Source organism: Filobasidium floriforme (genome assembly GCF_021052385.1).
Source record: "Filobasidium floriforme strain CBS 6241 chromosome Unknown HD553scaffold_27, whole genome shotgun sequence".
Lineage (NCBI taxonomy): Eukaryota > Fungi > Basidiomycota > Tremellomycetes > Filobasidiales > Filobasidiaceae > Filobasidium > Filobasidium floriforme.
This window is the reverse complement of record NW_025763648.1, coordinates 241,496-255,551: the sequence shown is the minus strand read 5'-3', so window position 1 is coordinate 255,551 and position 14,056 is coordinate 241,496. Positions and strand designations below refer to the sequence as shown.

The 14,056-nt window shown below is 52.9% G+C and overlaps 4 protein-coding genes across 4 annotated transcripts; 1 reads left to right on the top strand and 3 right to left on the bottom strand.

The window, feature by feature from the left end:
- Positions 1-1,010: 1,010 nt before the first annotated feature.
- Positions 1,011-2,562, bottom strand: HD553DRAFT_326813 (uncharacterized protein; the record flags this gene model as incomplete). Its single annotated transcript, XM_046181740.1, has 3 exons — positions 1,011-1,846; positions 1,906-2,071; positions 2,131-2,562. 3 exons carry the CDS (start codon positions 2,560-2,562, stop codon positions 1,011-1,013), a joined length of 1,434 nt encoding a protein of 477 aa, XP_046033010.1.
- A 4,008-nt stretch (positions 2,563-6,570) lies between these two features.
- HD553DRAFT_363926 (uncharacterized protein) lies at positions 6,571-7,646 on the top strand (the record flags this gene model as incomplete). Its single annotated transcript, XM_046184039.1, has 6 exons — positions 6,571-6,701; positions 6,775-6,956; positions 7,046-7,155; positions 7,229-7,338; positions 7,411-7,455; positions 7,544-7,646. The coding sequence occupies exons 1-6, from the start codon at positions 6,610-6,612 to the stop codon at positions 7,644-7,646; spliced, it is 642 nt and encodes a 213-aa protein (XP_046033009.1). The 5' UTR covers positions 6,571-6,609.
- A 138-nt stretch (positions 7,647-7,784) lies between these two features.
- Positions 7,785-9,708, bottom strand: HD553DRAFT_143249 (uncharacterized protein). The gene is made up of 5 exons (XM_046176681.1): positions 9,474-9,708; positions 8,956-9,417; positions 8,796-8,874; positions 8,609-8,725; positions 7,785-8,517 (listed from the first exon to the last, which is right to left on the bottom strand). Exons 1-5 carry the CDS (start codon positions 9,667-9,669, stop codon positions 7,833-7,835), a joined length of 1,539 nt encoding a protein of 512 aa, XP_046033008.1. The 5' UTR covers positions 9,670-9,708; the 3' UTR covers positions 7,785-7,832.
- A 360-nt stretch (positions 9,709-10,068) lies between these two features.
- On the bottom strand, positions 10,069-14,047 carry HD553DRAFT_319457 (putative extracellular elastinolytic metallo proteinase precursor). Its single transcript, XM_046181025.1, has 11 exons — positions 13,594-14,047; positions 13,211-13,342; positions 12,181-13,066; positions 12,021-12,117; positions 11,674-11,946; positions 11,496-11,606; positions 11,248-11,423; positions 11,120-11,184; positions 10,926-11,058; positions 10,670-10,851; positions 10,069-10,602 (listed from the first exon to the last, which is right to left on the bottom strand). Exons 1-11 carry the CDS (start codon positions 13,966-13,968, stop codon positions 10,135-10,137), a joined length of 2,898 nt encoding a protein of 965 aa, XP_046033007.1. The 5' UTR covers positions 13,969-14,047; the 3' UTR covers positions 10,069-10,134.
- Positions 14,048-14,056: the final 9 nt, after the last annotated feature.

Below are 14,056 nucleotides of genomic sequence, written 5' to 3'. Positions count from 1 at the left end.
TCTCCCGAAGCAGGTATGGCTAGGCTTACCCCGGCTCGTTCTTTTTGCAGAAGGATCAGTAGAGCTCTGGACCCTTCGATGTATAGCCGCCTTGTGCCGAAACCTATCGCAATTTGTATCCTGGCCAGACCGAAGGGAGCGCAGGAGGATATCGGCCGAAATCGGGAGAAGAGCGCCCTTTCCTGACTGTGTCGGATTCGTCGACGGGTGCTCGATTCCTCTCGACTATAAGCCAGGAGTCGAGGACGCAGTCGACTACTACAACTATAAAGGCTTCTATGCCTTACAGCTGATGGCTGTCGTCGATAATCAGCGCCGATTTCGTTACACCCTACTCGGATTTCCTGGATCGGCAAACGATACACGTACTTGGAGTTTCACCGCCGTAAGTTCCTGTCTGTTTGTTGTGGCCGGTCACCGTCCTCTTCTTGTTGCCTGTCCTGATGAAACAACTATTTCCGCGTATCTATCAGATCGACAACGATCCACAGGCTCACTTCAACGCCGGCCAATATCTCATCGGAGACTCTGCCTTCGTCCCCAACAACTACATGGTCCCTCCTTACAAGCGGGCCAGAAACACCGCGTACCTACCTCCCGATCGACACAAGTTCAACCAGGCCGTCGCCAGCGCCCGAGTCGTAGTCGAACATACGTTCGGAATGCTGAAAATGCGCTTTCAATCACTTCGGTCACTTCGCTCGCAAATAGACACACAATTGGATCTTGAACGTTCCCTAAACTGGATACGTGCTTGCGTCCTGATACACAATTTTCTAGCCGGAGATGCGGAAGACGACTTCTGGGCGGATTTCAATATGGAACGACTCGAACGGCGATGGGAAAGAGAAGCTGAGGCCGTGCGAGGATTGTGGGCGACATATACAGATGGGGCGGGAGGTGCTCCTCCACAGGGTACCGATCTGCGAAGACAGTTTGTTAAGACCTTTGCGGAAGAACGTAGATACGAGCCTGCTTACATGTACGATTCGGATTGATGTTATGCGATGCTATTCGGGCACGTCTGGCAATCCGGCCATCCTCAACGCTTGCTTGTTGCTGAATCCGGCTGAGCGATAGGTATTGAAGGCAGCAGTCCTGGCGGTGAGAAGCGCTGCCTCCGAGTCTCTGTCTTTCATACGTCTCTCTTCAGCCCGCTCCGCCTTATCCGATTCAAGCTTCTGCTCCTCGAGTTGTAGGCGTCGTTCCTCTAGCTCCAATCTCGCTTTGGCTTCCTGTTCAGCCAGCTGACGTTCCTCCCTCTTCTCCTCAACCCGCTCCCGCCACATCCTTTCCTCCAACTTGTTCGTCGCTTCGAGTGCATCGCTCAGAGGGTTAAACAAGTCGCTCGCACCTCCGCCATTTCCTTTCTTCCTCGACTTCCGTTGCGCCGCTTCCTTCAAATCCGTATCGCGAGGAGCGGCTGCGGTCATTTTCTGAGAGAGGTCGGAGATCCTTGTGCGGAAGGTAGTCGAGGATGAGCCAGAAGGGGAGTCGGTGATGTTCGCAGTTCTTCTCGGACCTAATCCTTCATCATCGGTCCATTCGTCGTCCTCTTCTGCCGCCTTCGACATCGTATATTGGTACTCAGGATCGGCCTCGGGATCATCCTCGTAATTGCCGGACATGGACGTGGTCATCTGCCAATCTGCAGTGCGACGGGTGCGGGGTGTTCGTAAATCGTTCTCGTTGACGTCTTCTTCCTGTTCGTCGAGTCCCATCTGGTTGGTGATAGATCGTTTGTCTTTCTGACTAGAGTCGAGGAGTAGAGCTGGCGAGCATACCGAAAGGCAGGAGAGGAGAGGTTTAAGGGTTTCGTAATAAGGATTCTCTTTGGCAAATTTAGCTATGTCAAGAGGACATGTAAGCAGTCGAGCGGATGGCGGGCATCAGGATCGAACTTACTGACAAACGCCGCTCGGGCGTTACGAGCCTTGAACCTCTTATCCTTCTCAGCCTCGGTCAATCCTTCCTCATCGGGATCCTGTAGTAAATCTTCGTTCGTAGAGCCATTCCCTGTCTTGTTCCATTCCTTATCTGCTGCGTTCCATGCCTTGACGACGTTGGTGATCTGGGGACGAACACGACATCAGAAAAGACGTTTGGTACAGCGCTACATCGCACACTGACCTTTGTGCAAATCGACGTCAAGCTTCTGTCAAATCCCGCAATATTCCTTTCGTGCATCAACTCCGTGATCCTCTGTGCATGCTGATGTCTCCCGCTCTTGTTACTTGCTTTGAATTGAGAGTAGTTTGTACCTTCGGTCAAGTATTCGATCAGGATATCGTCTGCGGTCTCTCCGTCCTGGTTGACATTGTCTGTCCATCGGGAATACGTGACTCTGGTTGTGTCTTGGCTAGATGAAGAGGGTTCTGGAGTCTTTCCGTCCTGGAGATTGGGATCGAGAGGAAATATGGGGGTGACACTTCGGCCTCTTGTAGCGCTCGATCCTCGACCTCGTTTGGCTTGTGGTCCTGCGTATGGAGCAGGATTGGGCCGCTTTTTGCTGGCAGGTGCTTGAATAGCCGAGAGAGGAGCAGATGAGGATGGAGGTGGCATGTTTATCGGAGATTGGGATTGCGTTTCGTTGATCAAAGGAGCTTGAAATTTCTTCGGAATGGTAGTCGTACGGGTAGGTCGTGAGCTTGCAGCGGTAACCGTGATGTCTGGAGCAGATCCTGCTGCTGCCTCGTCGTTTGTATAGTCCTGATTACATATATAAGAGGTCGTCAGGTCTCAATTGTCATAGCGGTATGGCACATAACGGAAGAGGAAATGCCAAGGCATACGAGATTCACACGAAACGGGATGGCTGGACTTTGAGATGGCGGGACACTTACATCAGTCATATCGAAACCGGTGTTCGTCGTCCTTTCTGCCGGATCGGGGTACGTAAGTCGATTTCTTGGTCTACCAGGACCTTAAGTTCATCTTCTTGGAGTCATAGATATGTATACAGATGAGATATAGGACGTTGATGATGGATACCTCGAGAGATCAAAGGCCTCTGAACCCCTTTGATCTCTCGAGGTATCTAATCATCTCGAAGTATCTGATTTAGCGCGGGGCCCCGGATTTAGGATACTTTCGGGAGATGACGCGTGAGAAGCTTTCTTTAACTTTGAAACCCCTTAGTAGGGTTTGTACGATATCTGCAAGAGCGCAAAGTTCAGAACCAGATTTCAAGGACTAGATTGAAGTTGAAAGGAGTACTCGTTGAGTAAGCCCTGGAGAAATTCGGCGTCGATATTGGCCTCGCCGTGTGCGGAAGATGCAGGTTGCATGGGGGGATATTCGGCCTCGATATTGGCCACGCCGTGTGCGGAAGATGCAGGTTGCATGGGGGGAACAGGACGAGGTGATGCTAAGGGGGGAGCCTGAGATGAGAATACGGGACGAACGTGATGCCGATCGGGAGCCTGAAGTGATGATAATATGAAATGTATAGCGACCAGCGACCAGCGACCAGGGGCCGGCCAGGGGGGGCGATGTCGCTTTCTTTCTCACGCGTCGTCGCGTCTAAGCGCAGCTACAAGCAGCAAGAAGCGAGCGAATACCCGCATTATATTCGTCTGCTCTCCCTACGCCCGAGACGTGGAATCTCTACCATCCTCGTGCAGTGTGCTATGTCCTATGGAACCTCTTCGAATCGAGCATGTAACTGATTTTGGCTCCCCTGTCTCCTATTTCGTTCCTTATAGCCACTCGACCATGCACGCTGGAAGCATCGAGGCCCAAGTCGTATCGCTCCTCCCTCTCCTCGTAACGAGAGCTGATATTCCCTGGCCTTGCACTCGTTGGATCATCCTCCGGCTCCCTTGGCCGTGGGTTTAAAGGCATCCACGTACATGGGAGAGGGCTTAAAGTGAAGGTCCTCTGAGCTTGCCGGGCATTAGATAGGTCGTCCCCTCGCCGCTTCTGGCCCGTTCCCGACAACGGCTGGTCCCCTTGATCGTAGGCACCAGGAGCAGGCGACACGGCGGCTACGGCGAGGTACCCGGGCTCAATGTGTCGCGACCCTGGCAAGTATCATAAGCATGGACTTCGCTGCTTCAAGGTGAGTTCCCCTTTTCCTCTGCTCGACGTTCAAAGCAGGGGGCGATTCTCTGACTCGTCGTCGTTATGCTTCGCCTCCTTTAGACCTAACCGACCCACGGAGGGGGTAGGGCCGGACTGTCTCGTTGCACCCTCCCCAGACCAGACACCGAGTGGCAGTACCACGAGCGAACAAATCGTTGGGCAACCGGTACGTCGATTCCACAAGATTAGACCGTATCGTTCGTTCCCCGACTTGACGATGGGAACGACCAGCCCGGGACCGGATGGAGGACCATATGAAGGACCATATGAAGGCGATGTCGAGCGGTGAGTCGTTCGCTCTGCTCGATCCGTAGTCGATGCTGCCTGACGCAATTCCACTTCAAGCGTTGTTGTACTAGAGCCTCTTGTTCATGGACCGCATCTTGTGGGTTTATCGTGCTGCTCCTTGCATCGTACACCTTGCTGATGACAGCCCGACTGGTTTAAAGGTTGTACCACAGCACCGTTACTTGGGGCACCGAACTTTGTACGTTCTACCGAATCTTGTACCGGTCCGTGATGCACGAGATGAAGCTGATCTTTCGTTTGATTCAAAGGTTGTATCACAGTTGTAGTTGCACGACCAGCGACCGGAAACCCTCATGATGAGAGCCCTTGGCAAGAACCAATAGTCCCCCGACTGATACGGTGATGTCACACGTAGCCCGATCTCCTCGAGGGAAAGGGCGACGGCACCCTGCGAGAACTCCTCGTCCATCGTGGCAGGGCTCGTATAGGTCTACTCTGAGCGGGTTTCCGATTGCAGTTGATGATGTCTCTTGTACGGTCCTGCTCATGACTTTATGACAGTATCTGCGTCCTCCAGATAAGATCGGCTTTTATATGTTTGTCCAGATCATTGATCGATTTCTCCTCTTCGCCTTTCTCTTAACCTTGAACGACCGAGCTCTCTCGCTTTTGACCTCCCGATCTGAGCCCAAAATGCCCAGCGCCCTGTCAAGCGCCAGTACCGAGCTTGATCCTTGTCCCGAATTGTCCGCGCAAGAAGAGAAGCTTGGGTACCGACATCGAATGGTTGCCGACGTTCAACGATGTTGCGATGACAGCGGGCGCGTGAAGCCTAACCTGCGTCCGTCACAGAGGATACGTGCCAAGGTCCGGCGACCTTTCTCTCCGTTGCCAATATGGAAGCGATAGAGACTCCCATTCTGGAAGACAGCGCTGAACTGATTCCGGCTCGGCTTGTTTCGATGACAGACCCGCCGGAGGTGTCTTCGTTTTCTTTGAGATACTTCAAGATAGGGGAGTTCGACGTAATTTCGCTCTTCGACGCCTCGACTACAGATCGAGACGGAAAGCGATTCATGAGGAAATATCTTTGCGGTTGTTAGTAACGTTTTCAATACCGACATCAGGAACAGTCGGCGGAGAGCTGAGCTTACATAGTTATGTCCCGGTCCCGAACCGCGAGTGATCAAAGATGAGACCCCTCCCGCTCAGTAAGGAACAGATCGTTCAAGTTCGTTCTGGACCCCTCCCCATAAGGGAACAGGCCACTTGATTCCCCTCCCCATAAGGGAACAGGCCAAACTTTAGATCGCCCTCCTTCGCGGGACACGACGACGAGGTGTTGGAGGAACAGATCGTTCAAGTTCGTTTTGGACCCCTCCCCATAAGGGAACAGGCCACTTGATTCCCCTTCCCATAAGGGAACAGGCCAAACTTTCAGATCGCCCTCGCCCACAACGACGAAGTGTTGGTCCATATGCATAGTCGGAATCGCCTGTGTGGCATTATTTGGCGACAAGTTGAACGGATAATCGATCACGCCGTTGCTATAGACACGACCGTACACGCCCAACTTGGTCGTCGCGCTTACAGAGAAGCTTCCACCAATCATACAGCAAACCACAGCAGTTACGTCGACAAGTCCCAGGTCCGATCGACATCAGGAGAACCTTATTGCATCCTAATCTGACCAACGAAGAAGTCCTGGCAATGTCGATTCAGTAAAAGAATGTCAGTTGTCGGGTGGGTCGTGAGAGACAGGAGATTATTATGGCGTGAGGGAACGTAACAGGGATGGCAAACACTGCATCTGAAGACGTGCAAGAATGGAAAACGAAACAGCGCCAAATACCCTTCCGAGAGAACCTCATCACATGCGATACCTTAGATCATCATCAACGAGGCGACGCTTTCGTCAGCAGTATGACGATGTGCTGACGTTTCAAGAGGTTGCGAAGTGGTTGATCGACACTCTACGCGCGTGTTTCAGGTCGATCAATGATCGAAACGATCAATTCCTTTTGTTCCCTTTTCCGCGTGGTTGTTTCTCCGAAGCAAAGATCAAAAGATCCAAAGGACTCACAACAACACGCACACTATCCTCTCTTGCTCTCTCTACCTTTACTCGATGGCTGGAATATTGAAAAGCGTGTCGGCCCGAGTTTCGGTATATATACTGCCAGCCAAGATCACAGGCAGGATGTGGAATCCCGCCGGACAATCATTCCTCCAGCAAACATCGCCATCTACCAAGTCAACAAACACCCAGTTTCCATCATGCCCGGAATCAAAGCGATCAACAAACGACTGCAATACGGACCTCACGTTCTCCTCCTCTTCCTCACGGTGTTTACCATCTTCATTTTGCTGTAAATCTGATCTCGTCTTGGTTCAGGTGGGCTCGTGGATTTCGTATCTGATATTCTTCTCGCTCGCTCTTAGTATCTTGATCACCTTTTCGTCACCGTTCATCACGACCATATACTTTTTACGGGCGGGTGTGGTCAATTTTGGTGCCTTTGGATACAACTCTCCCGGTTTTCGATCGGAGGATGTCTTGGGTTACGAATACGGGTTACAAGTGCTGAACCCGCTTACGAATGCGATGATTCTGTGGGGTATCGGTAAGCCTGGAGTCGAATAGATGATCTACATCGATATTCGCTGACCCCATCTTACTGTCATGCCTGCCTTTGATCCATTCTTTCTGTAGCCACTGCATTCGCCCTTTTCGCCCTCATCTCTATCATCCCGTTACTCTGGGTCCACGACAGTGCCGCCCTACACGCCGTAGCCAATAACACCTTTTTCACCTATTCTTCGGTGAGCTCTAACATCATGTTCGTTTCAAGTCGAAGCTGACGATCCCACTAAATCTCGGTTTCTATATTATCAGCAAATCCTCACGCTCATCGTCTTCCTCATCTGGCCCATGAGCATCTTGGGATGGTCGATCGCTCAGCGAAGTTTCAACCTATCGGATCCGGACGTCAATGCCACCTTGGGGTATGTCGTGCTCGAGCATCCTCGGTAATATAGAACCGTCAAGCTTACCTCCACGAAATTGATCTCTTCCAGACCTGCCATCTGGATGGGACTTGCCGCGTGGATCTTGGTCGGCGTGTAAGTTCCAAGTCCATGCTCGCTTCGTATTCGGGTCTGCGATTTACTTACAGCATTGTTCCTTTCCTTTCTTCTTTTCTTTTGGTAGCATGCAGGCGATCGGTTGGCCAGCCGATGTTGGAGAGGGTCAGGGTGATGGGTACTACCACTACCGTCAGACTACCAGAGAGGTCACCAGGCCTCGTGTTTAGTCCAGCACGCCCATCTCGTGCTTTTTACCTTGTTGTCGAGTTTCGCTACCACGCGCCCGTTCCAGGTTTCGTTCGTCTGCGTTTTCTCCTTCGAGCCTTTTCGCTGTACGGGTATCGTTTCTCGAGGTCTTCATATGTTTCAAGATATATACAACCATGTTTTGAGCTATCTTTGACGAACCACTATCATGCATCGGAGCTCGAATCCGATATGTGCTGATGCTGCTGCTCTCGATCTCGATTCGGTTGACGTCCCTGCTGCACGGCCATCTTCATCTGATCGATGACCTTGCTGAGCACCTCGAGCTCCGCTTCGGCCCCCAACCCAAATTCGTCGTCCTCGCCATCGTCCCCTCCAAAGCCTCCCGAGCCGAGGTGGAACCCCATCATGGAAGAGGAAAACGAGCCGACGTGCGTTCGATGCAATCGCAACAACCTCAGCGTATTCTCCAACCCGCTCCGAATGTCTTTGAGATTGTCGACCGTCATCTGACTGAGGGCTAGGTCGGTCTTGAGCATCTCACGTTTCGACGGTTCCTTGATCCCGACCGCGGCCTCTTTCGCCACGTCCACCCAGTCCTTCCAGCGGGGCGCCTCCCTGACTTCCCAGCCTAGTCGATGAGCTTCCCCCATCATCTCGTGCATCAATCCTCCACCGATCGTGCTCGCCCGGTCAGCCGCGGGCAAGGCCTTCTCCGTAGCCAGGTAGAGCGTGTCAAACTTTTCTTGCGTCCTCAGCATGACCTTGTGAATCATCGCTTCGAGTTGCTTCGGCGTAGGTTTAGGATCCGAGGTGAGCAGGAGGCGATTGAGTCGGTCAAAGTCGTTGGCGATCCAGGAAAAGGCGTTGTTCGTTTGGGCATACAGGGAGCTAATTGCGCAGAGAGAGAAAGCGTGTACCAGAAAGAGGGTTGTTAGACGTTTTCTTCCGGCTACGAATAAGCGACCTGAGAGGTACATACGAAATCTCGTCGGATAGGTCTCGACTCATGTCACCCAGCGCCATCAACTCGCTTCCCACTTTATCCTTGTCAGGCAAGTGAGATCCGATCTTGATCGCCGACGCCAATTCCCACATCCTGTCGGGGTGGTCGTCATAACGTCAGCCATTCAGCTAAAAAATGAGAAACGTCAAGCATCTTCATTTACTTGGTGTGATAGAGCCCATTCTCGACGCCTCCTGTACCGAGACTGATGACCGATTCGAAGATATTTTGAGCGTTTTGGGCTGCGGCGTTTTCCCGACACTTCAGCCTCATCCTCGACCTTGAAAACCCCGAAAGGAAGGGGTTTAGAAAGATCGACTCACCTTCTTTATGTAGAGCTCGAGCCACCTTGCCCACATCGTACCCGTTCTCACTCTTCCTCTTCGAGCAGATAAAGGGTAGATAGATGCTCCCGCAGACGCTCGGCAATCCACCCCGAAGCAGGTCCAAGGACGGCGATCTCAAGGAAGACCAGCTCAAGCCGGTCCCGTTCCCTCGTGCCAAGTTCCAGAGCACATGAAGTGACCCAAAGAAGCCCGACTTTAACCGGGAGATGAGAAAAGGTAGAAGAAAGTAGAGAGCCAGGAAGCCAAGCCCGAAGAGGACGACCGAGTTAACGACATGCGCCAAGATGGGCGACAAGAGGGTCGATAGAATCCGATTCAAGAGGTCGAGAGGTACAAGTAGGAAGGAAAGGGTATCGGCTAGTGCAGGACGTCTCTGGCGAGGTGCTGTATTGGTCTTCGGTGGAAGCGCTCGGACAGCCTTTCTCGATGGGCTAGCTACTAAGAATGCGAATCAGTCGATCTGCCAAGTGATAAAAACACGATCCGTCGCTTACCTTGTCTACTAATCTTTGCCTGCGAGCCTATGAAGCTACCTTCCATCTCATCGTCTTCCACATCCTGCTCTTCTACCCAGACCGACCTAGTCGCGGTCTTTCTCGGTGATGCGGCTGATAATCCACGGCGGACTTTGCGAGGTCGAGGGCTGCTGCCACTAGAGCCGCCATACCGGAGAGTAGAGGGTGAGGTCATTTGTTAGGAATGTGAGTGCCTCTTACTAGGCCTTTGATGCTAAAGGAAGTGAGATACGGGGACCCGAGGTTGCAGCGACGAGATCAGGTCAATCGAGAAAGGAGATGGAAGAGGTCGGTGATGACGTCAGATTTGTTGATTTGTCGATAAGCAAGCGCGTCAAACCTTTCCGATGACGTGGCATTTCTTGCATCTCGGTGTCAAACGACCAAGTCGTTCACTCACGATCGACGGGGACGAGTATTGGTATGAGATGTAATAGTCGGAAAACGGTGAATCGAGACTGCGGCACACTACAGCTACATGGTACAACAAGGCACGAGCGATTCGATGGATGTCGAGCTTGACAGAAATGAAAGAAATCAGGCTAGGCTTTGCGGCTTGGCCGGATGTTAATTTCGTCCCACCAAAACTGGTGGGACGAAATTAACATCCGGCCCTCCCTCAGCTCGCCATCATGTGGAACTAATCGTCCTTGGACTTGCTGCCGCAGACCTTGGGAACGCTGTAGTCCTCGGACCTGACTCCGCCTCCCCAAGGTAACTGACCCAACGTCTTGGCCTCGGGACCGAGCCCTCGCTCGGCGAATCCCTTCCAGATGTCACACGTATTGTTGCCTCCGGTGAGGATCAAGTCGGCCTGGATAATGGCGTCTCTGGCCGCAGCAAAGCTGGGTCGACAAGGTTGAAGCTTCATTCCTTCGACCAAGAGATGGGCGAGCAAAGTGTTGCCGTGCTTAGGGACCAGGCGGGGTCGAGTTGAGGGACGGCCAGCAAACGAGGTCAAGGTTGAGTTGATGGGGAGGTAGTAGTCGTTGGGCTCGGTAGTGTTGACGGGAGGGAAGAGCGTCTTGGAGAACCCGTGCTTGGCGATCAATCGTTGCTCGACGACAAACAGGATCTCCGCCCAGACTTCTCCGATAGCGTGGACTCCCTGTGAGATGTAGTGTTGTGCTCAGCTAACGGTTGCGAATGGTCTCAGTCACGCTCGCGCAACTCACCCAGTAACCCGGCTTGTCGAGCGTCTTGAAGGTGGACGGGTTCGAGGTCATGTTGGCCGAATAGACATAGTTGCGGATACCAGACTTTCGGTTGGCAGCCCAGGCGCCCATGCCGTACTCCTCTTCGTGGGTACCATACTCGGTAGTCTGACGGATGAGCGTGGCGAAAGCGTCACCCCAACCTAGACAGACAAGGACGACAGGAATCAGCACATCACGATCTCCCGACGATTTTATCGCAATCGCTTTAGCTAACCTTCTCCCATTCCACCGGCCTCGCCGTATCCGAGACAACCACTGTTGGCGGGTCCACCGGTCAATCGGGTCGATAACCCGTGACTGTACTCGTGAATCACAATACCGGCCTCGAGGTCGCCGTCTCGGAAGGGCTATGTTGTGACTTGAGGTCAGCCGTGGAGCTCCATCACGTTTGATACGCCATGAACTCACCGTAGCAGTGTCCCAAACATACATCCTCATCCGAGGTTGAGAGCCGTCAGGCGGGGTCATGAAGTCTGGGTTCAATCCAAGTCAGCCCGGATCAAAGGGATATCCCATCACAGCGACGCAAAACTCACTAGCGTTATCGGTCCCGGACCCATCCTGCGCTTGACAGATGACAGCGTCTCCGCCCAATCCACCCTTGCCAAAGTTGTCCATCTGGAAGTTACCGCTCGCCTCGTCGAATCCGAGACGGTACAGCAGGTCGTGGTACATGTTGCTCGTGTAGAACAATTGAGTTACCGCGAGATCGCTACAAGAATGAATACGTCGACAGATCAGCTGTTTGGTCTTCGAAGGTTTGATTCGACCGGATTGAGCTCACATGTATTCCTTGGGTCGGAGACCGTCAGGCTCGCCATACTCGTAATCGAAGATGTAGGACGAATTGACAGGTCGGCCATTATGCAACCACGAGTTCTGACCCTCCCAGTCCCTATAAGGATGAGGAGCGTCAGTCGTGCGAGAATATAATTGCGTTTACGGCCACTACACAAACGTACTCCTGAGCAAAGACATTGTTCCCCATAGTGGTAGCGAACGAGCTCCACGTTCCGTTCCTGTACCGACCAGTCATCTCCCCCTCGACAGGCTCGTAGCCCTCGACCCAAGGTCCTTTCAATCCCGTCTTCATACCCGGGATCGATTGCCGAGCGTATGAGTTGCTCGAGTCGGGAATGGCGTGCCATCCGGCCGGCGAGGCGACCAGGTCCCAAGGGGCATGCTCCGAAGAGAGGTTGCCTACGGATGGGTCATTGACGCCGAACGGAAAGACGCTGATAGAAGAGGGCGAGCGGCGGTCAACAAAAGCGCCATGCTGATGAAGCGAAAAGAAAACTTGCAAACTCACGTATACGTGTAAGGCTTGCCCTGCTTGTGAGGAATCGGTAAAGGCTTCTGCTTGTCCCCCTTCTTGTTCCTCTTGGCCGAAGGCGGGGCGTCCGAAGCTGGGTGCCATATCGCATCAGCTCGACATCCACCTCTGATCGTCCCACAGAATCGAGACTCACCCCAATCGACAACGGCAACGACCTTCAGATCGTTGGTCCCGACGCTAGCCTCGTACCAATTCTCCTTCATTTCGACTACACACCTCCAGACCAGCTCCAACCCGCCCTCAGAAGTCTGATGATATCCCAACCTCACGCTTGGGGGACTCGCGACACCGCCTTCATCTGCAGAAGGAAGACCCTTGACAATGAAGCTCGGTCCGCCTTGGCCGTTGGGGATCGGAGCGAAAAAGGCGGGAGACTCCTCTTCTTCGAGCGTAATCGAATTTCGCATCGCTTGTTCCGTAGGGAGACTGCCCGTTCGGTCGGCAAAGTGTTGCAAAAGCGCGAGGACGGCGTCGATAGGACTGTGCCCGTTTTCTACCTCTATTACCTCATCCTCTTTACCCTCAATTTCTTCGTAAGGCATTACGATGATCTTCTTCTTGACCCCCTCGGTGCAGACGACGGCGGCATGATCATGCAACCGTTCCAAATGCGCCTCGACGAGATCCAGCCGATTAAAGAGCGCGGTCGGGTTCAAGGTATGCTCTTCGAGTTCGAGCATGATCTCCTTGATCTGGGCTTCAATCTCGGAGTGGTCGTTCTTGTTCACGGAGGAAGAAGTGGGACCGAGGAGATAATCCTTGACGATTCCGATAGCTCCCCGAACGATCTCCCTGATCCCTCCAGGTCCAGCCTCGTCCTCCTTGCCAGCTCGACCTTGCTCGATCTCTCGGACCTTGGAGATCCCGGCTCGGAGCTTGTCCAAGTAGGCACTGACGACTTCGACCTTGGTATTGATATCTATACATTCTCGAGCATTCGAGTCGGTACGAGGGGTAAACTTGTCGATATAGGCAAAGAACGCGTCTTGCGCCTTGGTGTTCGAGGCAGTTCGAGAGAACTAGAGGAACCGTCCGATAACAGACACAAGCGATACAGTCCAGGCGAAAAGAAGGAGCAAACAGAGATACGAAGACCGAGAACGATCAGCCTTGCCCGCTTGAACCCTGTAAAAACATGGAGAACTTCAGGCTCGGCAACTCACGCTGTCCCCGAGGCTGATCACCCTCCCAGTCTCATCAACGTTGATATTGATGTCTCCATCAATGACTTCGAGCCCGTTGACGAGCTGTCTGATGTAGATGTGAGTGACAAGAGTACGGAGGTCGGTGTAGGTCTGTAAAGAGTAATCGTTGTGGTGATGAGGATAGTCGGTTGTGGATAAGGCGGATGCATTGAAGGAATTGACAGTGAGATATCCGAGTGGTGTTGTGATAGAGGTGGCAAGATTAATTGCGATAGTGATGAAGCCCGGCGTTCGGGGCAAATAAAGGGAGACGGTACCGATTTGGCAGATAATGATCAGGCATGTCAAGAGTATCGTTAGCCTGCTGTAGGCCGCCTCAGCCTGGTTCAAACGGAACTCACGTCCTCCCTGACAAAATAGTCCTCTCCCTCGACAGCTCCCTCCAACCCTTCGATAGACCTAACGACGTCCCTAGCAATCCTCGCTACGTTTACGCCTGCCTTTCCATCGAACCCGACCTCGGGCTCGTGCAAAGTCGAATCCTGCTCAGGAACAACGAACCTCGCATGTTCGTGTACCGGTCCAAAGCCTAGCGACTTGCGAGCGATCCTTGAAGATGCCGCCTTGTTGGTGTCGTCGTGCTGATGGTGGTGGTGATTGATGTTGATGCTCGCCTCGTCATCGCCGTGTTGATGGTGACGATCGTGCGAGCGGTGTGCGGCGGCATGGGTAGCCGCCAAAAGGGGCAAGAGGGCGATGAGGGTGGACGACCTCATGTTTGATGTATTCAGAATGAGACGATCTGAGAGGTCAAAAGGGTCAGGCGAGTGTAAATCGATGTCGCTAATATGATGTTGATGATGG